Genomic DNA, 26,321 nt, shown 5'->3' with positions numbered 1-26,321 from the left:
TACTTTTTGAAGGTGTCCTCAGTGGTAGGGAGGCTGGTCCCCATGGTGGAGCTGGCTGAACTTAAACCTCCTGGAGCCTGTTTATTAGCCCTCCATACCAGATGATGATGCAACCAGATAGAATGCCCTCCATGGAATTTTTTTTTAAAGTTTAGTCCTGTGACCTACTGGGTGCACATTTGATTGTGGTTAACAGGACTAAATTAATTGTTTCAGGAATTATTTGGAGTTGTTGGTGAGCCAGTGCATACCTGTTGCAAGTAGTCTTCAGTACCCTTATTTCATACAATTTTCATGTCTTTGAAGTGGTGACTGGAAGTGAGCCACCTTTTTGCATGTGGAATTAAATAATTTTACATGGGGAAAGGGCAGAGAAAACCATCTTAAAAGCCAAAAGTGGGAACTTTTAATTCAGGGCTAATGATGCTACAAGACACCCACTTGAAATTGCCTCCAATTTGCATATGAGACCAGATTTGAATTGCCCATCTCTGACCTTCCTCACCCTGGAACCTGGCAACGTAATTTGTGACTGGAATTCAGGTAATGTAGTACAAAGGTCCTGTTCTTGAAGCTGGCCTGATAGCTGGCTAAGGTGGAAGTGGACTTTCCCAGCTGTGGAAATTGCCAGTAAATTTTTCTGGTTTGAATTGCTTCTACAAGCTGGACGGAGAAATATTAAAATTGAGGCTACATAAATGTGCTGTTAAAATTAACATTTCCCTTCTGAGATAAAATCACAATTAATTAGAAAGATTGGATACGAGCCAAGTGGTGATTCTCTATTGTGTAGTGAAATTTCAGTAAGACTGGATTCTGGCATTTGTCTCTGGTCACAATGAGGGGTGAAGCAAGCTAATATAGCTTTCTGAATCTGTTTAAGTCTGAAACACCCGCTTAATTGCCTGTTATCTAAAATTTAAAGTTTGCTTTAGTTTCAATGGGAGTTTGGAGCTTGCTGGTAAACGTCAGTGTTATCTACTTGCAAGGATTTTGAAAACATTTCTACCATTGCTACACTATAAAATTTAATATGCAGATAGAAAATGGTAGCAGAAGTTGTGATACGGGTCCTCCAGATAACTGCCTAATTTATGGGCATCCTGTACGCACAAATGGACAGTTAGTAGTCTGACAGGATACATGGGGATAAATAGTTCCACTTCCTGCAGGGCTGCAGGCATCTTTGAATAGAAGTGGGGCATTTCTGTGCACCTTCTCTCCTTATCCCCTTGCCTGAGTGGTTGGGGGCTGGATTGAGTTGAGGCAGAGTTGGGATCAATGAGTAAACTCACTGAATCAGTGAGGTTGTATGGTGGTCACTCTTCTCATGACTTTACTTTCCCATCACAGTTGCTGCTTTGATCTCGCCTGTTTTTGTCACTTCCAACAAACAATTTGGATTGCAAACTCGTCAGGAATGGATCTCTGTTGTAACCAGAGGACTGCCTATACATATACAAAATGAATCTTAAAAGTGCAGTTTTATGTCTGAGGTGGCTTAAACATAATGGAATACATCTTTACATAGATTGGAAAGGTTTAGAGAAATGGGACTAGCTCAAGACAGGTTGGGTGGGCATGCATGAGTTTGGCCAAATGGCCTGATCCTGTGCTCTATAACTACATAATGAGGGGATTTAAGTGCCTCTGGTTTCTGTGAGTAATTAAAAGATGAAATTGGGAGATCAGTGATCAATACTAAAATTTGCTGAACATTGGCATGTAGATGTTGGAAGGCCGTAGCAGGTTTTGAGACAGTAGTAATGCTGACAAATCAAGTAATGTCTTATTTTTATTGTTAGATTTGAGTTCAGGCTATTGTATCATGTCATATCAGCATGGATAAAATTAACCTGTATAGTAGAAGATTGAATCTAAAAGGATGCAAATTATTTTAAATGCAAGAATGGCCAATTAATGACTGCCAGAAAAGTTAGGATATTTTCCAAAATGCAATAAAAACAAATCTGATGTTAATTCACGTGAACTTTTATACATGCAACTCACCCATGCTGTGGGCACTGATGTATTCCCATGCCATCACAGATGCTGGCTTTTGCACCTTTCGTTGATAACAATCAAGATGGTCATTTTCAACTTTGGCACGGAGAACTCGACGCCAGTTTTTTCCGAAAACTAGCAGAAATGTGGACTCATCTGACCACAGCACACGGTTCCAGTCGCTCGGGCCCAGAGAACCCGCCGGCGTTTCTGCATAGAGTTGATATATGGCTTCCTCCTTGCGTAATACAGTTTCAAGTTGCATTTCTGGATGCAGTGACGGACTGTGTTAAGTGACAATGGTTTTCCAAAGTACTCCCGAGCCCAGGTGGCTGTAATTGTCACAATAGCATGATGGTTTCTTAGGCAATGCCGCCTGAGGGCTCGAAGATCACGTGCATTCAACAGTGGTTTCCAACCGTGCCCTTTACGCACTGAGATGTCTCTGAATTTTCTGAATCTTTTCACAATATTATGTACTGTAGATGTTGAAAGACCTAAATTCTCTGCAATTTTGCATTGGGAAATGTTCCTTTTGAACTGACTAACAATTCTTTCACAAATTTTTGGCACAAAAGGGTGAGCCACGACCCATCCTTGCTTACAAAGACTGAGCCTTTGATGGATGCTACTTTTATACCCGGTCATGATACCTCACCTGCTACCAATTAGCTTGCTTAATGTGGAGTCTTCCAAACCAGTGTTACTTGAACATTCTGTGCACTTTTCAATCTTATTTTTAACTCTGTCCCAACTTTTGAGTGTGTTGCAGCCATCAAATTCTAAATTTGTGTATATTTACAAAATACAATTAAGTTGGTCAGTAAAACTATTGAAAATCTTTTCTTTGTACTTTTGTCAGTTAAATAAAGGTTTAAGTGAATTAACATATCACAGACTTTTGTTTTTATTGCATTTTGGAAAATATCCCAACTTTTCTGGAAATGGGGTTTGTGCAAGTGAAGGTGCATGGTGTTTTCCATAATGAAATACAAATATACGCTATAAATTGTAAAATTACTTCTGTACAGGAGATGTCAACTCACTCATTTCTGTTTTCACAGTATAGAATATCTTGTTTTTCCTAAAACTGCACAAATTATAGGAGAAATATTCACAAGGATTGACGATGCAAAAATAGTCATCAATAAATTGATCAACTCTGATTTAAAGACTGCAAGTCATGAAGTAAGATTGTTGTTTTAGCTATATAAATTTGAAATACTACCCTTTTGGGATTGAGAAAACATTTTTGTTTACTTCAGTGCGAAGGCACTATCAGCTCTTGAGTCCATGGTTTTGGGAGAAGAAGAAATCTGAGTTTAAACTTTAATGAAGTTTTTTTATTCATTCTCAGGATATCGACATCCCTGACGAGGCTGGCATTTATTGCCCATCCCTAGTTGCCCTTCAGAAGGTAGTGGTGGGTCGCCGCCTTGAACTGCTCCAGTCCATGTGATGAAGGTGCTCCCACAAAGCTGTTGGGTTTAAAAGACTGGGCTCTTCAGTGGTTGGGTGGAGAGGATCCAGTAAAATTTTTATTTGATAATCAGGAAAGAATTTCTGTGGGGAATCTTTATAACTTCAGAAGTTTCATCAAAAGCTCATTGCCACTTGTAAGGAGAGCTCCATAAAAATTACTGATACAGAAATTCAATTTAACAATTAAAATGTTTTTTTGTGAATCCTTTTTATTTAATATGGTGAACTGTTGATATATTTTTGGTATGTTGATCTGCGGATTTTCTAGTGTAGGCACCTGATACTGTCAAAGATTATGCAAAGGAAATGCTTAAAATTGTAAAACTGAAACATCTTCAATTTGATGGTCAATATTTTATCTTGGTCTCTCTCCAAAATATAATTTAGTACTGTAGTTCAGCTTTTAAAATGAATAATTATACTTAATTACTTTTGGCTATTGACCTGTGCTTCATTAGATGTCAGTAGGCTACAGATGTGATTAATAGTTGCAGCAAGGAAGTACATTCACATCATCTTTCCAAGATGCTAAAATTGAACTGTTTAAAGCAAAAAAATGTCACTGACAAGTTTGAATAAAGATTATTATAACCATTGATATGATTCTCATTTTCTCAGCTGAGATTCTGTTTAGTCGTAACCTAAAACTTGAGTGTCCCAAGATCAAAACAAGAAAGGCATTATCACTCAGATTTGTAACCTGAGCTTGATATTTCACATGCATTCCACATTAACTTGATTTTCTTAAGGCAAATTAAAAATTTGCTGATAGCAAAAAAAAATTTAAAAGACAGCAAACAAGACTATAGCTGTTGAAACATATTACTTATCACTTCCCACTATGCAGAAACTTAGTTGGTAGCCAAATTTGACTGACCTCTTCCTCACCCTCATTTTCCACAAATTGCTTTTCTACTCCAGGTGCATAACAAGTCTGATCTCCCCAAATACTCTGGCTTTAAATTATCTGGTGCCAGCACCCTTTGAACATTTGAAAGCTTGACTTTACCCCAAATTTGTGTTTAAGATAATGTAAAACATGAAATTGAAGGTGGGGACATGTTAATTGTGTGATCACTAAAGACTGGATTAAAGAGCATGGATGGTTCTGTAATTTATAGTTACTGGATAACACCAAACTGCAGTTTTAGTAATACTAGGAAATTAAAAGTACTGGGGAGAGGTTGCCAGGTTTTTTGTGGCCACCGTGCCAGTTGGGGGAATTTAAATTTGTGTAATAAATCTGCATTATAAACTATTGTATCACAAGATCACCAGATCTTTCTAAAAAAGATGGAAAGGAAACTATCTACCATCCCTGCTTGGTCTTGTCTGTATGCCTTCAAGCTGTGTGGGGACCAGCCTGGATTGTCAATAAATGCTGATATTTCCCATATCTGCCAAGATCATTTAATTGATTTTTTTTCCCCAGAGTAAAGCATTCAAGTGATTTTGAAGTGTCATGGAATTGTAATTTGTGCAAGCTAAACAGCATGATCGTGATGTGCTTTTGATCTGTATTTAGTTGGTGGATTTTTAATAATTTCTACTTCAGTTATTTTCTGATAGATCCTTAAATACTCAGGTAACACCCCTCATTATTGATAGATAATCAATGTATGCTCCTATTTGGTGAAGACTGGGTGGTGATAAACTATTTTTCAATAAGATACTAGTATGTAGTAAATAAGTTGCAAGTATGACTGCTGTCTCTGCAAAACCAGTGCCTATTAGGGAGCAAAAAAAATGAGAGCGATATATAATAAAATCATAAAGCTAGATTTTTGTTTTTGTTTAACATTACTATTAAATTAGAATGTTTGTACCAGTCCAAAATTTAATTGTGTAAATCTGGATTAAATAAGTTCAGGTACATTTTGCAAATGTAAAACCAGTCAGGACACCTCAAAGTATTGTTACCACTTGTGTGTATGGAAAAAAAAAATTTAAAAATTACTTTATACAAATTTGAGTTTTCATTCTGATAGTTGCAATGATGCACATCAGGTTGAACTTTTTTGGCATTTAACACTTTGTATATTTTGGGATATCTATTTCTGGGGAAATGAATACTGCAAGGGCAGTCCCTTTAATTGCATAAAATAGTTAGGTGCTTATAATTTTTATTTAAGGGTGTAAACATGAAAGAAAATTTTCATTTTTCATGTGCTATTTTAATTCACTTCTCAAAGACTATCTTTCTATGTTGTATCTATGGATGCAAGAAAATAACTTTTTGCTTTAAAAAAAAATTAACCTGAAAAATTGTTGCCTTTTAATGTCCAAGTTTGGATTTCATGCACTATCCAAGTTGTTGTATTTAGTAAGTTTTCAAATTAGATACTATTAGATGCTTCGGGGAGAAAGCAGCAGCTCTTCAGGTTGTGCTTTTTCCATTCTTGGCATTGTATAAATGGGTAGTTTTACTAGTTTTTTGAAGGGAAGTGACTGATCAGTGACAATGGGGCAATAAGTATTAATTGCATAGATTTGATACTTTCCAATATGGAAGATCAAAAAGGTGCAAGATTTAAAGTGCTTGAAATTGTAGTGATTATAAAAGCTAATGCACATCTATTCAATGGAAAAAAATGGTAGGAACATTTTCCTCAAAGCCTTTGAAGCTGAGCCAAAATGAATTGATTGTCATTGCAAGGCATTGAGGTTTATGGAACTTGAGTATTTAAATGAAGGTGAGATCTGAGTGGGTCAGAATGAATGATGTAACTGTCTACCCATATTTCTAAGCTTAATATCATCTTAACATTGTACATTTTTTTGAATCAATAATTTGCTTAGGTGATGCTCACCTGAAACTCAAACACTAACGTAGTCTGTTTTAAAAATACTGCTTATAATTGTGGTGATTGAAATCCATAGAAATAAACATCAAGCATTTAGCATTAGTGTTTAAAAACTGGAAGTTCTCTAAGTTGGAACAGGTACATCCGTTATTATTTAGCATCAGTTAGTCAAACGTTTGTCATAGTATATATTTTACCTTTCTATGCATACAAAACTCTTAAGAAAGGTATGTATTTCAATAATTAAACCACTGTTGCTTACTAATTGTAGCTTTCATCAGGCAGGGCCTTCACATGCTCCATTATTCTTTCTTTATCCTTTAAAATTGTTCTGATCATTGACCAACTGTAGCCTAACACTTCTTCAGTGACCAGTGGCATTTCACCTCTTTCCAATTGCTTTATTATTTCCACTTTATTTTCAATCGTGATCGTTTTCTGGAACAGAAACATTGTGGGTGACAGGTCCCGAGCTCTGCTGGGTCCTAAAGTCCACCACAGAGACGGGTTAAATAAGGGACTTGAGCATCCATGTTTTTTGTTACCTGGGGGGGGGGGGGTGTCCTGGAACCAATCCCTCATGGATTAGGAGGGTCGACTGTACTTGTTATCCTGCTATAATGGCAGATGCTCTAACTGTGCAGTCTATAAAGCAAGCAGTTTTAGTTTTACTGCAGAGACCTACTTGATATATGAATAAGTGTTCTTATATGCAAGCCACTAAGAAGCCAATGAGCAGGTGCATCAGCAGTGTAGTTTAGAAGGAAAATATGTTGGCCTTTATAATGAAAGTAGGGTGAATTCCGTTTAATTGCTGTATTAGTAAATTGAGTTAGCTGCTTATTTGGGATGATTCTTGAAGAGAAATTAACTGAGATTCCCTTTGTTTATTGGGGTCACTATGCTAATTGGGACAGGGCTATTGCTGAACAATTTCTAACTAGTGTTAAGTCACAAGTTCTTGTGGCCTTTAGACACTACACCCTGATTAGAGCGAACAGTTTTTAAATAGCATTATTTGCATGCACTTGTGTTCAAAAAGCAGTGATTTTTGTGGCGAGAAATGAGCAGTATGACAAATTGGAATTTCGAGCTTTCGGGCTTGCAGATCCCAAGAACAGGTGGGAGTGAAAATGAAGCTATTTCACTACTTTTAGTTAGAAACTACAAAAAAAGTGAAGGTATTCACAATCATCTTAACTGCTATGAAGATGAAGATTTGGAGGATGCACTCATCAAGCTACCTCTCCCTTCACACGCCATACATTACAGCATACAATGGATGAATTCCTCCATCCTTAACTATAAGAAACTAATTTACAGTTTTATAATACCATGGTAGCATTAGTAGTATTCTAATTTGTTCTGTATTTAAATACATAATTTGTTACTCAGTTAAATAGTTTGCCTTTGTTATACCTTTTTAACCATTTCAATGAAACTTTGGCTATTTGGAGCAGCTATTTGGGCTAAAATATACTGGTCCCAATGTGTGCCACTGTATTTGGGTATGGAGTAAAGATGTCTTAATGTGATTTGTTAGGGATGTGGCAAGAATTTTCTCCAGGTCACACAGTCAAAAGCCCAGAGACTTATGAAAATAAGTGACAATTGTAAAGGGAAAGAGTAGGCTTAAAGGTTTTATTAGCCGTTATCCCATTTTTACCTAGTGTAACCTATAGCTATGTAGCACTTGGTGAAATCTCACTTTGTACATAGACAGGCAAGGTTCATGATCTTACCATTCTTTTTCTAATTGTAATTGCTGTACCAATTGTTGAATTACTGAACCATTCTGATTTGTGTGGAATGCACAATTGCTTGGAGCTTTTGGTAGCACAGTTGCAGTGCTGAAAGTAAACAGCTTTCAAATATGAATTTGTAAATTTCAGAATCAAAACTAATCTGTATTTTTTTTTTAGTCAAGTCAAATTTATTTATATAGCACATTTTAATAACAACCCATGTTGACCAAAGTGCTGGACCGATCAGGGCAGTTAGCTAAAATCATAAATACAAGAAACAGACATAACCAACAAAGCAAACAGCTTATAGGCATAAAAAAAACCAACATAAGGGCCTAGGCACAAGCCAAAAATTAGCCACATCAGGAGGATTCAATGCTGGTCAATAGAAGTAAGTTTTGAGCCTGGATTTAAGAGTTAATGGAGGGGCAGATCTGCTGTTCCACGGTCCAGGGGCTACAATAGCAAAGGCGCAGTCACCCCTGAGCTTAAGTTTAAATAAAGGGACAGCCAGGAGCCCCAAGTCAGCCAACCTGAGGGACCTGGAAGTAGAATAAGGGGTTAGAATGTCTGTGATTGTAAGGGGGGGGGGCAGCTCATTTAGGGCTTCATAGAGAAACTGGGGAATCTTAAAACCAGATCTGAACTGTACTGGTAGCCTGTGGAGGGAGGCCAGGATAGGAATAATGTAGTCCCTCTTTCAGGCACCTGTCAGGAGCCTGGCTGTGGTGGTCTGGACCAGTTGCTGACGGGACAGGGAAGACTGACAAATCCCAGTATACAGGGAGTTGGAGTGGACCAAGCAGGAGGATATAATGGCGCGGATTACTTTCTCAATAGTTGAACGAGAATCTACTTGATTTTGGCAGTAGTACAAAGCTGGGGAAAAACTGGCTTTTACTACTGCATTAACTTGTCAAACTTTATCAAATATTACAATATGGAATCAAATATTACACCACAGGATTAAACCTAAGACAACAGAGAAAGTTAACATTTCAGTTTTGAAGACCCTTTGTCAGACTATTTTGATTTACTAACATTCTTTATGAAGGTGATCAGTTTTTACGAATTAATACATAATTATTGCACCCGCGCACCCCCCCCCCCCCACCCCCGACCATAGTGACTCAAATTTTCTGTTTGCCACATTCCAGGAAAAACCATCAGTGAAGTACTCACATAATTTCATATGAGTAGAAATTATTTTGAAACCCAACGTTTCAAAACCAAGTTGTATATGTTAAGTTTTTGTCAACAAGAGTTTGAGTGCAGGGTGGCAATTGGTTTTCAAAGCTTTGTGCACTGGTGAAGGGTAGTATGTCTGGAAGCTGCCCAGAGTGCAGAGTGCATCATATGAACAAGCTTACTCAAGATTTCCTCAAGAAAGAGGAACTAATGGTTAAATCCTAACAAGTAAACAATGAAAACATAAACCTTATTACTAAAGTGATGTCCATTTTAAGGGTTTGTGTGTAGTTCTGTTTATGTTGAACAGTGTAAATTCTTCACGTAACAAAAGGAAACACACTTGGTAGAGGAGGTAAAACATGAATCTGAGGAGTAAATCAGATTTGCATAGAACTAATATGGATGGCTACGATATCTGCATCTGCCTGTAACATTTTGTACTGAAAAGACTTCTGCTCAAACTGCTTGTGTACATTTTACACTATGGAATGCTTAGATTGAAATGTAACATAATTTGGCATGTGAAATATATTGGGACTGGTTTGTGTAATGTAAGAACTAATCATTGAATGTCATTTAAGGCTAATGAGAACAACTTCTTTTTCCAGGTTTGAGTGGGACAAGCTGTTGGAAAATGTGCATTGTTTGATCATAAGTGTGACAAAGACAGACAGGCAGGAAGCCTATATACTCAGGTATTTGGTGTTTTTAATATTTGGAACAGTTTTTTGAACAAATTTTATGTAGCTTTTTATATTGGACACCTGAAATAATTTGAGTACTGTTTTGAAATTGAGGGTTATAGATAGAGTAGGCTATAGGAAACCTCCCTGTTAGAGGTCTATATATAAAAAAAAGATGAGCCTATTTAGAATAAGAGCTAAATAGTTTAGACGAATCTGAGGGGTCATTTTTCACCCAGAGTACTTGGAATACACTGCTTGGATGAGTAGTGGAGTTTGACCTCTTGAGGTTTCTAGATGAAAACTTAAATTGTTTAAGGCAAGTGCTAGAAGATAGAATTAATACAAATGTTCACTAGTGGTTGTAGATGTGGGCTAAAAGGCCTGTTTCCTTGCGGTATCACTTCAGTGTTGGCAATTCTGTCTCTGCATGGTGGAGCAGCTCTGATTGATAATCTCTTCATAATGTTCTTGAGTTCAAAAAAAATGTTTGGCATGTTGAACTATTAGTAATAACTCGGAACTCAAATACTTCTAGGATGTAGTCTAGGCATTGGAAAGTATAAAATAGATTATATCTTGTGTCAGTCCTTCCTATTTGTAATAAATTTGCATTGCAATTCATAACAAGTGCTGCAATTGATAGGAGAATTTAATGGTACAATTAAATATGATCTGTGTTTATAAGCAATAATAGGCTTTTAATATTGGTTTTCATTTGTATTTCATGTATCTGTCATAATCAGGGTGGGGGCATTTGATTATTAATTGTACAAATTGAAGTTTTTAATTTGCGCCTGCTAGGCACAGACAGAGTCCCCTGTTTTCATGTTTCATGTATTTAAGAACTACTGATGGGTTTTTTTCAGCAGTGTTGGAGAATTGGGGGAATGTTCAATTGTGTGCCATCTTAGAGAATAAAGTAGCTCTTCCAAAAGCTTTGTAAATCCTTTTGTTTCAGATGCCTTTACACATCTACTTTGAATGTTATAACTTAATCAATTTTCACCATTATGGTAGGGCAATGCAAGCTCTAACCATTTTGCTCTTTCTAATACAAGCGCTTCTGGGTCTTGAATTAACTTCATTTTATGTTACCAGGTTCCTGATCCCATGTAGGAGTATTTTTGTTTATTTTCCAATATTATTAGTTTCTATATAGAAGAATAGAGAGTACAAGAAAGTGTATATAAAAGGTCAAAAAAGATTTTTTTTAAGAAACTACCAATTACATTATATCTGTTCATAATAACAATCTCATTATCTTGTATTCATAAGTATATTGAACTATACTAATTTATTACGAAAGAAAGAATCTAGCCCCTACCAAGACCGAAGCTGTTCATTAAGGAGAAAAGAAGGTAAAATACCTTCTCATAATAAAAATTAATAATAGCCAACATCTGAGTTAAACAACAAACCAAATGTTTTGAAAATTCAGAAAAGGTCCCCACAATGTTTGAAAGTCATGAAGAGATTCAGAAATTGAACAACGAATCTTTTCTAAATCTAACCATGACATAATGTCTCATAGCCATTGAGCATGAGGAGGAATATCATCTTTCCATTTAAACAAAAGTGTCCTCCTAGCTGTAAGAGAGCTAAGGGCCAAAATGTGTAAATCAGATGCCTTCAGCTTATTATCTTGTCCTGCAACCAACACTGAACAGTGCTGTCAGAGGGTTAGGCTTAAAATTGACTTTTAAAAGTAAGGAAAATGTTTGGAAAAACTCCCAATATTTTTCAAGATTCTGACAAGTCCATAACATTTGAATTAATGAAGCTTCTCCATTATTACATCTGTCACAGTAGGGAGATATCCAAAAAAAAATGAGAACTTACCCTTAGTCATATGAGCTCTATGTGCCACTTTAAGTTGTGAGGGAATGACAAGCATGTAGCGATGGAAATATTAACCAGTTTAAAAATCTCATTCCAAGTTTCCTCAGATATTAATGTCTGTAAATATTAATTTTGTCTAAAGGAACATTCCTCGTCTCCATTAACATACCATAAATATTAGATATGGAACCATTATGAAAAGGTGTCAAACTAAAAATTACATCTAGTAAGTTCTTATCGGAGCTTATAGGAAATGTACATAAAGATATTAAAAAGTCTTTGATTTGTAAATATCTAAAACAGTGAGTTTTGGGTAAGCTATATTTAGCTGACAGTTGCTCAAATGAAAAAAGGTTTCCTCCAATACAGATCCCAAAAACATTTAATACCCACCCTGTCCCATTCTTTAAAAACTAAATCAGTCATGGAGGAAAACTTAGAATAAATGGGACTTGAGAGGGAAAATGTTTATTTACGGATGAAGGAAGTGAGGATCCAAGAAGAGAAATAATAGAAAATTAATTAAGAGTTAGCTTCTAAAGAAACCCATACTGGACAATCTACACGATTAATATAATATAGTCAAAATGCAAGATACTGTTTATTAACTGCCCAGTAATAAAACCTAAAATTGGTTAAGGCTAAACCTCCAGGCTTTTTAGGTTTTTGAAGATGAGCTTTATTTAAATGAGGATGTTTCTTTTTCTTTTAATATATATAAATAAAATAAAAATTTTAAAAAGGATAAAATAAAATCAAGAGTCAAAAAAGGATTTGGGAATAAATATGGGTAAAGCCTGAAAAAGATATATAAATTTAGGTACAATATTCATTTTAATAGAATTCATCCAATCAACAAAATTGAAAGAGGTGACCAATTTAATGATATCCTTTTTACATGATTCAATAAAGTAAGAGTTTTCTTTAAACAGGTGTTTATAATTCTTGGTGGCGATTACACCCAAATAAGTAAATTGTTTCCTTACAACTTTAAAAAGGAGATTAGTATTAATTGATATCAAATTATTTAAAGGAAATAATTCACTCTTGAGTAGGTTCAATTTATATCCTGAAAACTGGCTAAAACGGGAATGTATTTTTTTGTCCAGTCTATTCATGTTTTTAAATACTTCAATTAGATCCCTTTGCCCTCTTCTGTTCTAAGCAGAACAACCTTGATTTTTCAGTCTGTACATGTACCTAACATTTTTGTTTAAGTTATTCCAGTAAATCTTATGCAGGCTTTCCAAAGCCTTTACATCTTTCCAAAAAAGCTGACTCATTTTAGCAATGTTCATTGTGATCTTTTTTGCTCTCATAAAACTAGATGTACTACTTATAACTACTCCATCACATTCACGGAACTATGTAATGTGCATGGTCTGTTAGGTTATTGAGGTGCACCTCCTTGTTAATGCAATTCTCAAATCAACCAATCGTGTGGCAGCAACTCGATGCATAAACCATGCATCTGTTGTCGAGAGGTTCAGCGGCTGTTTGGACCAAACATCAGAATGACGAAGAAATGTGATCTAAGTGATTGTGGAATGATTGGTGCCAGACAGTGGTTTGAGTATCTCAAGCTGCTGATCTCCTTGGATTTTCATGCAGAAGTCTTAGAGTTGACAGAATGTTGCGAAAAATAAAAACACAAGGCGACCAATGGGCAGCAGTTTTGTGGGCGAAAATGGCTTGTTAATGAGTTAGATTGGAAGGATGGCCAAGCTGACAGGAAGACTACAGCAACTCCAATACCCATGCATTACAACAATGGTATGCAGAAAGCCATATCTGAGCCCAATACATCAAATCCTGAAATGGATGGGCTACAGCAGCAGAAGACCATAAACATGATTTGTCGCCTCTTTATTAGATACAGGTGATATCTAATAAAGTGGCAACTGAGTGTATAAATCACATCTTTGAAAGTTAGAGTTTAGATCAATTAAGTGAATGCACCCCCTTCCCAACTGATTGGCGCACTGCTTATCTCAAAACTATTTAGGATTATCTGAAATAAAAGAATCTTTTTCCCATTTACAGGATGGTTAAGCCTTTGTAATTCTCAATTAAGGACTGATGGCTCAATCAACCATTGATAGTTTTCAAAGTGGCGATCGATCATTTTCTAATTAAATGAAGTGTGTATAGGGTGGGAATACGTTGAAGATCTTGTTGAATGGTGGGGCACCTTGAAGGTACTATATAGCCATCACCTTTGCTATATTGTGCCCTGTGTACCCAGATTTGGAATTCCTTAGAAACCAAACAGCAGCTTTTTCTAATTGCTGAATGAACAATTTTCTAGGAAGCTACTTTCAATTATTTCATGCTGGTCTTCTCTAACTGAATAGTTATCCAAGTAAGTGGTTATTTTGAGAACTTGACCCACACCTTAATTGGTCTATAATTACTAGGTTTATTTCTGCACCATTGCAGCATGGTGTAATGTTTCCTGGTTTCTGGGTACCACCCCTGAATGTATGCAACCCATCTCTTGTTCATACTCCCATTGAAAGCTTTTGGCAAGACATTAAATCTTTCCTCGTGCTCTTTTTGTCTTTCGTGCGCTCTCTTGCACACTCAGAGATACACATGAATGCCCACTCTTGCCCCCATGTCCTCCTTTACAACCCTTCTGAAAATTGTAAGGAGCTACTTGATCCTTTTTTTTGGTCATCGAGATAACTAATTTTTCTTAACCTTCACTAGGAAAGTATAGCATGTGTGATCTTAAACAATCCACCATTTAGTTTTGCTTGCCAAGTTAACACTAAAGCTGTTTTCATCTCTAACATGTACAACTGTTTCTAATTTTTGTATTCAAAAATAGAAGTTTGAATCTTGATTCAGATGTACAATTAATTGCAGTCAGGACTAATTAAAGTAATTATTTGCAGTGCCTATTGATTTGAATCTTGTAGGAGAGTCGTTCTGAGGGAGCAGTCTCAGAATAAGGAGCAATTCCTTTAGCCAGAGTGGTGAATTTGGAATTTGTTGCCACAGAGCTGTGGAGGTCAACTTATTGGGAGTACTTGAGCAGAGATTGACAGGTTCTTGATTAATCAAGCTGATTGTATGTTATTAATACTAACAAATTTAGTTTATGAACATAACTCATTCTTGGCTCTTACAGGAAATAGAAAAACAATGATCAGTTGAGTATCTTCCTTTAATACAATGTATGGCGGTATCCACCACAAATTCTGATTTGCATTGGAGATTGTAGTATAAATTGTCAATTCTAAACTGCTTTTTTTAAAGAATAACAATGCCATTTTTGAAAGTGGGGTAATATTGAGCTTTGTTTTACAGTGAGAGTAGCATGTTTGTCTCCAAGAGACGTTTCATTTTGAAGACATGTGGTACCACCCTCTTACTGCAAGCACTGGTGCCCCTTTTGGATCTTGCTCGTGAGTACTGCGGCTTTGATTCCATTCAGGTAACTTCAAACTTTGTATGTAGGCTTTGTATGCATGCTAGATTTAACAATCGAATCAAAGTTTGATTAGTTTTAAAATTAGAATCTGAATGTGAAATATGCTGAAATGTTTCACATTCAGAATTGTTTATATCCTGATAATTGCATGTTACATAGAGCTTGCATTTTCAGATTGCCTCCAACCCCCACCTTTGGTCCAGGGATGGGCACTGGTTGGTAAGTGTTCAGAATACAAGTGAAGAACAGTAAATAAAGAATCCGGTTGGGAGGGAGACCATGTCTGTAGTACAGTATAGCAAAAAGGCTTGGTAATCTATTTTGTAAGATCCTGACAGTAACCAGGATCTGTTTGAAATACTGTTGACATTGGTAAATTCTCAAAAGGCAGACCATTTTCAATTTAAATAGGTATGTATTATTAATTTGCCACCTTGAAATCTTCAATTACAAGCAGATTTAAGGGATATATGTTCTGTGCTAAATTTATCCAAGGTACCCTTCAAAGGAAGATCTGAAGATGTGATGACTGCAATGTAATTAGCTGGTACAAATTTAAAAGCTGAAAGAAAATTTTATTTTGTAACAGGTGAAAATAGTTTATAGATTTTTATACGAAAGAGTTTTAAATCTTGAATCAGGTGTTTCTATAAAAAGTCAACAGTTTTCCCCATCCCTAGCTAGTTGTTTGATAAACCTTAGTTCACCTTGGAGGATTACTTCAAAAGGCAGTTAGGACAATATTATCTCAAGACCAGCCAGATGGAGTGAGATACGGGGTTTGTTCTCAAGGAAATGAAACCTATGAAGAATTTTTCAACATTTCGATAATTGTGCCTACTCTTATCTGCATTATAATTTCTGTAATGTTGACTAGCAAAATTTTGGTTCATTTCATATTTGGAATAAGCTTTATGGATGTAAAGTCTACTGTTCATTCAGTGATATAACTGGGGTGGATTTAAGAGCAGAATTAGGCTGTTTGGCCCATCAAGTCTGCTCCGCCGTTCAATTGTAGCTGATCCTTTTTCCCACTCCTTAGCCTTCTCCCAATTTCTGGGTTCTGATACAATCTAGAGCGGAGTTGATTTCTTCAGTATTAAAGCAAACAAATGATATGTTAGAAGAGTTGGACCTTGATAAGTAACTTTAATGCATTGTATTTTCCCCATTTAATGTAAAGCTTGTATACTTTTTAATGCAGGATTTCTTCTATTCCCGTAAAAACTTCGTGAAGCCAGCACATCAGGAATACCCACATAGGAACTTTCAGGAGGAAGTGGAATTTCTAGATATGGTTTTTCCAAGTAAGTTCAGATCAGCTGAAGTGCAAGTTTCACAATTTAAAGCCTAAATGGTTCTTGGTAATCATATACAGTGACATGCAAAAGTTTGGGCACCCCTAGTCAAAATTTCTGTTACTGTGAATAGTTAAGTGAGTAGAAAATGAACTGATCTCCAGTCATAAAGTTAAATAGTTTTTTTTTGTACAGTTTTAGAGTGGGGGAAAAAGGAAAGGAGCACCATGTAAAAGTTTGGGCACCCCAAGAGATTTGAGCTCTTGGATAACTTTTACCAAGGTCTCAGGCCCTAATTAGCTTGTTAGGGCTATGACTTGTTCACAGTCATCATTGCGAAAGGCCAGGTGATGCAAATTTCAAAGCTTTATAAATACCCTGACTCCTCAAACCTTGTCCCAACAATCGGCAACCATGGGCTCCTCTAAGCAGCTGCCTAGCACTCTGAAAATTAAAATAAATTATGCCCACAAAAGCAGGAGGCTATAAGAAGATAGCAAAACAGTTTCAGATGGCTGTTTCCTCAGTTCATAATGTAATTAAGAAATGGCAGTTAATGGGAACAGTGGAGGTCAGGTTGAGGTCTGGAAGACCAAGAAAACTTCCCAAAAGAACTGCTCATAGGATTGCTAGAAAGACAAATCAAAGCCCCTGTTTGACTGCAAAAGACCTTCAGGAAGATTTAGCAGACTGGAGTGGTGATGCACTGTTCTACTGTGCAGCAACACCTGCACAAATATGACCTTCATGGAAGAGTCATTAGAAGAAAACATTTCCTGCGTCCTCACCACAAAATTCAGTGTCAGAAATTTGCAAAGGAACGACTAAACAAGCCTGATGAATTTTGGAAGCAAGTCCTGTGGACTGATGGAGTTAAAATAGAACTTTTTGGCCACAATAAGCAAAGGTATGTTTGGAGAAAAAAAGGGTGCAGAATTTCATGAAAAGAACACCTCTCCAACTGTTATGCATGGGGGTGGATTGTTCATGCTTTGGGCTTGTGTTGCGGCCAGTGGCACAGGGAGCATTTCACTGGTAGAGGGAAGATTGAATTCAATTAAATACCAGCAAATTCTGGAAGCAAACATCACACTGTCTGTGGAAAAAGCTGAAGATGAAAAGAGGATGGCTTCTACAACAGGATAATGATGCTAAACACACCTCAAAATCCACAATGGACTACCTCAAGAGGCGCAAGCTGAAGCATTTGCCCTGGCCCTCAGTCCTGCAACCCAAACATCATCGAAAATCTGTGGATAGACCTCGAGCAATGCATGCAAGACAACCCAAGAATCTCACAGAACTAGAAGCCTTTTACAGGAAAGAATGGGCGAAAATCCCCCAAACAAGAATTGAAAGACTCTGAGCTGGCTACAGAAAGTGTTTACAAGCTGTGATATTTGCCAAAGGGGGTGTTACTAAGTACTGACCATGCAGGGTGCCCAAACATTTGCTTTGGGCCCTTTTCCTTTTTCATTATTTTGAAACTGTAAAAGCTGGAAATAATCTTAAAATAAAGAAATGTGTCATCTTTAACTTTTGGAAATCAGGTCATCTTTTATTCGCTTAGCTTTTCACAGTAACATAAATTTTGACCAAGGGCACCACCAGTTTTTGTATGTGAAGAGAACAGTGCTTAATATCATGTAATTCTTCCAGTTTTAAGCAGCCACTGTTGTTACCAGTGATTCACAAACCATTGATCTCCTTGAATGCAGAATCATGTGTGCAGAATCAGTGTGCTGCTGTTTTGTTTCCCAAACAAATGCTTGGTCGCTGGGTGCTGAAAAGGGAAATAATTGAGTTGTGTACTGGAAATATATATTTGGCCTTTCTAGCAAGAAGGGAATTTAAAATCAAAATGAAGGTATCCATGGCAAACTGTATTTGCTTTATCTTTATATGGTTTCTCACTATAGCTTATTTTGTGCCATTGTGCCATTTCACCTGGCACCTTCTCTTCTCCCCCTCCCTCCCCCCCCCCCCCCCCACCTTTATAGGGCCCTGACCCTCCTTCCATCCTGACGAAGGGTCTCAGCCCAAAACGTTGACTGCTCGTTTCCACAGATGCTGCCTAACCTATTGAGCTCCTCCAACGTGTTGTATGTGTTGATTTGTGCCTTTGACTTGTCTCTGTCGAGAGCCATGAGCTGTTTGTATTTTGAGGACTGATTGCTTGATGTCAGGTTTCTGAACTGAAGTTAAACAGCAAGTGCTGGAAGTACTCACCGGCTGGGCAGCTTCCCTGAGGGAGTGGGATGGTTTCAGCTCATTGATTTAAGCCCCTCAATTCTATTTCATGGAAGGTATTTCCATCCCTCGCTTTCCTTCAATATTTTAAACTCACGGCTGCCCCAATCAGGTTTGTTCTTACTCTCGGTACGGTAGGTAACTAAAAAGAAAAATAACCTTTGGTTTTTGGCATAACTAATCTGTTCACTTCTCCACAATGGTCATTAGAAATTAAACAGTAATCACATATTTGTCGTGTAGAATTTTGTATCTACCTGTAGTAAATTTTGCTTTAAATTATACAAATATTTTACAAAAGTACCCTCTCTAATGGTTCTTTATTACCAGATGGGGCAGCCTATTGCATGGGACGTATGAATTCTGATTGCTGGTAAGCTGTTTTATTATATTGATTTTTCTGGTTTGAATGTATGGGCATACGATTTAGTTTAAATGCTAAAATTAATATCTTTCACAATTTTGTTTTAAAAATAAAATTTAAATTTTGGCACGTATCAAAGCAAGCAGAAGGACAAGACGAACAGAATTAAATTTCACTTTGGTTATTTCAGTTTAATTCCTTGGTTCTGAGGGAAAACCAACTATAGCTGAGTCGTTGCTGTACTTCAGAGCTTCAGTTTAATTTAATTCTAGTAAATACCAAACCCCAGTTTTGGGTTTTTACAAACGTTTGAATAGCAGCATAATTATTGAATACTCTAAACTCATTTTACAATGTAATAACCATTTGTGAAATGTAATACATATATTGTCATCTGTTTGGTTCAGGTATCTTTACACTCTGGACGTGCCAGAGGATAGTGGGATCAAACAGCCGGATCAAACACTTGAGGTTCTGATGAGCGAGCTTGATCCAGCTGTCATGGACCAGTTCTTCATGAAAGATGGTGTTACCGTAAATGATGTCACTCAAGTATGTATTAAATTGACTTGTAACGTAAAATAGTATAGACTTTAAGAAAATGCACGAGATCTTAAATATGGTTTTTTCCCCCCCAGATGAGTGGAATTTGTGACCTGATACCAGGTTCAGTGATTGACGCCACATTGTTTGATCCTTGTGGCTATTCAATGAATGGAATGAAAGTGGATGTAAGTATGTACCCTGTGTTACAAAATGTCTGATTCTCTTGTTTCCTTTCTTCTCTCATCTCCCCAACAAAAAACACCTGGTTTCATTGTTGTCTTTCAGCATTCCCATTCTCAGTGCAGTTATGTACCTTTTTGTGCCTTTAGGATTAACAGCTTAAAGAATGAGAATGCCATGATATTTTCCCAAAAAAGCTAAATTCACTAAAAGTAAAAAAAATGGTGGTTCATATCCATTGTGATACAGACATCTTGCATTGAAAAGCAGTTATTCCATGAGGAAGTACAACTTAACCAAATCACCTCAGCCCTCAAACAAATTTAGTCAAATGGCAGGGAGACTGAAAGGAAGCAAAAACAGTTCTTTTCCTCTTCCATAGTCACCTCGTAATTTCTCCTGTTTCCACCTTCCCATTCCCGCCCCCTCGTCACTTGGATTCACCTATTACCTGTCAGCTCGTGCTTCTCCCTTCCCCCACCCTTTATTTCTGACTTTCTTTCCAGTTCTGATGAAGGGTTTTGGCCCAAAATATTAGCTGTTTTTCTGTTTAAATGCTAGGACAAGCTGACTTTTCTTCAGCATTTTTTGTGTGCTGTACATTGTTAAGTGTAATGTTTCTCCTATTCCTTTCTGCGGTTGATCTGTATTGTGATTGCTGACAGGTAATGTCTGAATTGCAGATCAACTGACTGTCCATGGTAAGGGTTTATGCTGACCTGCCAAAAACCAGTGAAGATCTTGCAAGATTTGTAATTTATTCTAAAAGCTCTCTCCTTCCCTTAAACCTGATAAGACCTGCCCGTTGAGCTCCTCTTCATTCAATATGAGTGCACTTCAGTGTCAGTTCTGGGGCATATTACGGAAATGAAACTCCTTAGTGTTATCAAGCTCCTTCAAACAATTCTCACAGGTTTTAAAGAACACAGTTCTTAACATGGTATCTAATGAAATGTGGAAATATTGAAATATGCATATTGGGTAGAAACTGGAAAAGCAAACCTTCGTTAAATGGTAATATACATATTGTTTTGAGACATTTGAAGGAATTACAATCCAGTCCTGTGAAATTAGCATTTTAAGGCTAGAATCATTGAGCAGTAAATACAGCTGAGTAACTCTTTTAAAATTCAATTACATTTAATGTGGCCAAACACAATTCTGGGGTATGTTCAGTTTTTAAATGTTAAGTTCTCCACCTAGTTGTTTCTGCCAGTTGTTCGTTAAGACTGCTAATGCCCTTGGAAATGCAAACAACACATTTCTCGCTATAGTAACAAATTTTAAATCATTCCATGCATGATTGTTTTTCCTTGCTGTTTGGATGACAAGAAATGTCAAATGTCTAGGAAGGATTCGAGCTTGAATTCTAAAAGTAGAGCAAGAAATGTTTGGGTTTGGCAATTTACTGAAACCTCAAAACAATCTGTTGTATCATCTTCTGCAGCAAGTATATACCAGATCAGATTTAGTGATCTCAATATATTGATGATTGGAGCATATTTTAGAATCCATTAAATATTCAAAAACAGTTTGTAATTGATATTGTTTCTTTTTAATAGGGAACTTACTGGACAATTCACATTACCCCAGAACCAGACTTTTCCTATGTTAGTTTTGAGACTAACCTGGCCCAGACTTCCTATGATGACCTAATCAATAAAATTGTTGCTATCTTTAAGCCAGGGAAATTTGTTACAACCCTTTTTGTTAACCAGGTAAGATTCCAAGTCTTTCTGCAAAACCAAAGTTAATGATAGGTTGAGCACGGGTGGAATAAAGGTAGGGATTGGGGTGAGAGGGGTCATGAAATCTTGCCTGTGCAGTTGAAATTCATTCATTTTTAGAATCTTGAAAACAAAAGTGGTAAAGTAAAACTGAATGAAAACTTTGTTTGACAAAGGAAACATGCTGTCCTTATCAGCTTAGCCTACCTTTCACTCTCCTTTGTGTGATTTAGTAAGCCACTATTGAAATGCTATGAAAATGCAGAAATGGGGATAAAATAAAGGTTGTGCATCAATACCCACATTAAACGTTTTGGCTTGCCAGAAATTTTAACAAATACTCTTTTGTACACTTCAGGTTTTGCAGGAATGAAGATAAGGGAGATTGCAGGAAACTATTCCCAATATCAAAGGATAGTAAAACTAGAGGACATAATTTTAGGGCGAGGAGCAAGGGATCTTAAGCGAACTTTTTCGGCCGTAAGATACATGGGGAGAATTGAGCCATTTGGCCTGTCAAGTTTGCTTTGCTATTTGTTTGGTGCTGGTTTATTTTCCCCATCAACCCTGTTATTCAGCCTTCTCCCCATGTCCTTTGCCCTCATTAATCAATCTCAACACTATGCCAACAACACACACACAATCTGGTGGAACACAGCAGGCCAGGCAGCATTTTCGTCCTGACAAAGGGTCTTGGCCCGAAACGTCGACAGTGCTTCTCCTTATAGATGCTGCCTGGTCTGCTGTGTTCCACCAGATTTTGTGTCGTCTTTGAATTTCCAGCATCTGCAGATTTCCTCGTGTTTGCTCCACACTATGCCAAGTAACTTGGCTGCCACAGCTGTTCATGGCAATGAATTACACAGATTTATCACCACCTGGCTAAAGAAATTCCTCTGCAAATCTGGCCCAAGACACTATCTTTTGGATGCATCCACTTCATCCAGGCCTCTCAATAGTCACTAGATTTCAATAAAATCTCCCTTTATTATTCTAAATTCCAACAACTACAGGCCCAGAGCTATCAAACTCTCCTCTTGCATTAATCCCATGATCATTCTCTTAAACCTTCTTAATACTCCAAATGTGGTCTGACCAATCCCTTATAAAGTCTCAGCATTTTATATTCTGTTCCTTTTAAAATGAATGTTAATAATGCATTTGCCTTTCTTACTACCCACTCTTATCTGCAAGCTCACCTTTGGGAATCTTGCACAAGGTCTCCCAACTCTCTGTGCACCTTAGTTAGAATTTGCTCACTGTTTAGAAAATAGTTTGTGCTGTGGTGACCCACTTCCTAGCGCACTCAAACCGGCTCACAAATAGCCAGCGCGCCGGCATAAAGGCCAGTCCCAAATGGGCGCCAGGTCTGCTTCACTAACAAAGGGAAAAGCTTGTGCGGGACTGTGAATACGTGCCTCCTTCAGCATCTGTGCCCAGGGAGGGCGGGATCAGTGAGGCTTTAAAGCGAAGCTGCGAAGTTCAAATAAAATCTTCTTTAACTGCAGTTTACCAACTGTGTCGTTATTTCAGTGCTGCGTGTAGCACACCGCTACAATTGGTCCAAACGATATCTGGACCGGAGATGAACGACGCCGCATCTGTTCATGCAGTTTTGTTGAAACTGCCAAGCTTCTGGATGCTGCGACCTCACCAGTGGTTCCAGCAAGCAGAAGCCCAATTCCAAGTTCGGCAGATAACCTCAGAGGACACACGTTACTGCTACGTGGTGAGCTCCCTCGACCAGGACACAGTGGCCCAGGTTGAGGAGTTTGTACAGTCACCCCAGCGGACGGCAAGTACACAGAATTCAAAGCCCTGCTCATAAGGACTTTTGGACTCTCACGGCACGAGCGGGCTGCCCGTTTACTGCACCTGGATGGTTTGGGGGACAGACCTCCATCGGCTTTAATGAATGAGATGTTGTCTCTGGCCGGCGGACACGAGCCCTGCCTCATGTTTGAGCAGGCATTCCTGGAGCAGCTGCCCGAGGACATACGCCTGCTGCTGTCTGACGCGAATTTCACCAGCCCCCGGAAGGTGGTAGCCTGGGCGGACTTGCTGTGGAACGCCAAGAAGGTGAGTGGGGCGTCCATCGCACAGATCACCAGGCCACACTCCCAGCTGCAAACCAGACCTGGCCCGGCCACAGACCCCGCTAACCCCAGAGGCAGGGGTGGGGAGCCCAATGAACAATGGTGCTTCTACCACCAGCGGTGGGGCGCAGAAGCCCGTGGCTGGCCATCAGGATAGCCTCCTGTATGTGTGGGACAAGCGGTTGGGACGCCGTTTTTTTTGTCGACACCGGTTCCGAGATCAGCGTCTTAGCTCCGAGTTACAACACCTAGAGGATGGAGGAATTGGGAATCATATGGAGGTCCGACAGCCTATGGGCCTCCCCCCTGCACATGGTGCCCAAAACGACAGGGGGCTGGAGAGCATGCGGCGACTACCGCAGGCTGAACGAGGCTACAACACCAGACCGCTACCTTGTGCCGCACATTCAGGATTTTGCAGCAAACCTGCACGGCGCACGGATTTTCTCCAAGGTAGACCTCGTCCAGGGATACCATCAAATCCCGATGCATCCGGACGACGTCCCCAAAAAGGCACTCATCACCCTGTTCGGCCTTTTCGAGTTCCTCCGCATGCCATTCAGCCCGAAGAATGCTGCGCAGACGTTCCAGTGGTTAATGGACGCGACCTGGACTTGGCTTTCATCTATTTGGACGACATCCTCATAGCAAGCAGCAGTCATCAGGAGCATCTGTCCCACCTCCGTCAACTCTACGCCCGACTGAGTGAATACAGTCTAACAATCAACCCAGCCAAATGCCAGTCTGGGCTCGTCCCCGTCAACTTCCTGGGCCACAGGATACCAAAGACGGGGCAACCCCTCTGCCCGCTAAGGTAGACGCAGTCCTCCATTTTCCCCAACCCACCACAATCAAAGGCCTTCAGGAATCTGTGGGTATGGTAAATTTCTACCACCGCTTCCTCCCTTCAGTTGCCCGAATCATGCACCCCCTGTTCGCCCTGATGTCGGGTCCAGGCAAGGACCTGGGACGAGGAGTGCCGCTGCTTTCACTAAAACGAAAGAAGCCTTGGCAAACGACGCGATGCTAGTGCACCCCAGAGTGGACGTCCCTACCACCCTCACAGTGGACGCATCTAACACGGCAGTCGGTGGGGTACTGGAGCAACTCATCGCGGGTCGCTGACAACCCCTGGCATTTTTCAGCAAACACCTGCAACCCCCCCCCCCCCCGGAGCTCAAATACAGTGCTTTCGACCAGGAACTGTTGGCACTATACCTAGCAATCCAGTATTTCAGATACTTATTGGAAGGTAGGGCCTTCACCGCTTTCCCGGACCACAAGCCGCTTACCTTTACGTTCACGAAGGTGTCTGACCCCAGCAGCGCCATCTGTCCTACATAGCTGAATACACGATGGATGTCCGGCACGTCTCGGGTAAGGACAATGTCATGGCAGACGCACGCTCTCGCCCTAACATTCATGCCCTTTCCCAAGGGGTAGACTTTGAGGCGCTGGCAGAGGCACAGCAGGCAGACAAGGAGATCCCTAGTTACAGAACCGCAGTCTCCAGTTTGCAGCTCCAGGACCCTACTTTGTGACGTCACCACCGGCCAACCCTGTCCAGTTGTCCCAACAAACTGTCGGCACCGTGTTTTTGTCTCCATTCATAACTTAGCACACCCCTCCGTCAGGACAACCTGCATGCACTGCCAGACGGCCAAGGTGCAGCGGCACACCAAAGCTCTGCCGCAGCAGTTCCACCCCACCCACCAGCGTTTCAACCACATTCATGTGGATATCATGGGCCCCCTGCCAGTGTCGTGCAGAGCGCAGCACCTCCTCACTACCATGGACCAGTTCACCAGATGGCCAGAGGCGATCCCGCTCACCGGCACCACCTCCGAAACTTGCACCCGGGCACTGATTGCCACCTGGGTGTCCCGCTTTGGTGTACCGGCTCACATTACCTCTGACAGAGGCGCCCAGTTCACCTCCAGCCTGTGGTCAACTACGACCAGCCTTTTGGGGACACAGCTGCCGACCACCCACAGTCGAATGGCCTGGTGGAGCGTTTCCACCATCACCTAAAGTCGGCTCTTACAGCTTGCCTGCGAGGAGCTAACTGGGTGGACAAGCTTCCCTGGGTCCTAATCGGCATCCGCACGGCGCCCAAAGCCTATCTGCACACCTCATCAGCGGAGTTGGTGTATGGCGCACCCCTGGTCATCCCCGGGGAGTTCATACCAGCCCCAAGGGGGCATGACGAAGAACCTGCAGCAGTCCTGGGCAGACTACGTGAGAGGCTCGGCAACCTGTCCCCCATACCCACCGCAGCATAGGCAGAACCCGACCTGCATACCCAAAGACCTGCAGAACTGTAAGTTTGTGTTTGTACGAAGGGGCGGGTGTTGACCACCGCTGCAACGACCCTACAAGGGGCCGTTTATCATGCTCAGGAACAACGGGTCCACGTTCGTGCTGGGTGTTGGGGGGAGAGAAGAGGTTTTCACGGACCGCCTCAAACCGGCCCATGTGGACGTGGAGCAACTGGTCGAGTTCCCGGCACTGCGGCGCAGGGGCTGACTTCCCAAACAGGGTCCAGCCCAGACTGTGGACATTGGAGGGTGTATCGCCGGTTCTGGGGGGGGGGGGGGGGGGGGGGTTGTGTGGCGACCCACTTCCAAGCACACTCGAACCAGCTCACAAATAGCCAGTGCGCCGGCATAA

General features: G+C 39.6%; 1 protein-coding gene across 3 annotated transcripts in view; it reads left to right on the top strand.

Annotated features, from left to right (window-relative positions):
- The window catches only part of amd1 (adenosylmethionine decarboxylase 1), a 35,486-nt gene that overhangs the window by 5,893 nt on the left and 3,272 nt on the right, over positions 1–26,321 (top strand). Inside the window, exons 2-9 of one of the 3 annotated variants that reach the window (XM_059982937.1) lie at positions 3,362–3,468; positions 9,835–9,921; positions 15,067–15,193; positions 16,395–16,497; positions 19,069–19,111; positions 19,510–19,654; positions 19,741–19,833; positions 21,391–21,546. In XM_059982937.1, coding sequence (XP_059838920.1) covers positions 15,077–15,193; positions 16,395–16,497; positions 19,069–19,111; positions 19,510–19,654; positions 19,741–19,833; positions 21,391–21,546 — 657 coding nt within the window. In that variant the 5' untranslated portion in view covers positions 3,362–3,468; positions 9,835–9,921; positions 15,067–15,076. The remainder of the gene's footprint in view (positions 1–3,361; positions 3,469–9,834; positions 9,922–15,066; positions 15,194–16,394; positions 16,498–19,068; positions 19,112–19,509; positions 19,655–19,740; positions 19,834–21,390; positions 21,547–26,321) is intronic. The other 2 variants (XM_059982935.1, XM_059982936.1) reach the window with 2 other exon arrangements.

This window comes from Hypanus sabinus, chromosome 10 (assembly GCF_030144855.1).
Source record: "Hypanus sabinus isolate sHypSab1 chromosome 10, sHypSab1.hap1, whole genome shotgun sequence".
NCBI lineage: Eukaryota > Metazoa > Chordata > Chondrichthyes > Myliobatiformes > Dasyatidae > Hypanus > Hypanus sabinus.
The sequence above is the reverse complement of the archived record's forward strand: the minus strand, read 5'-3'. Positions and strand labels throughout refer to the sequence as shown.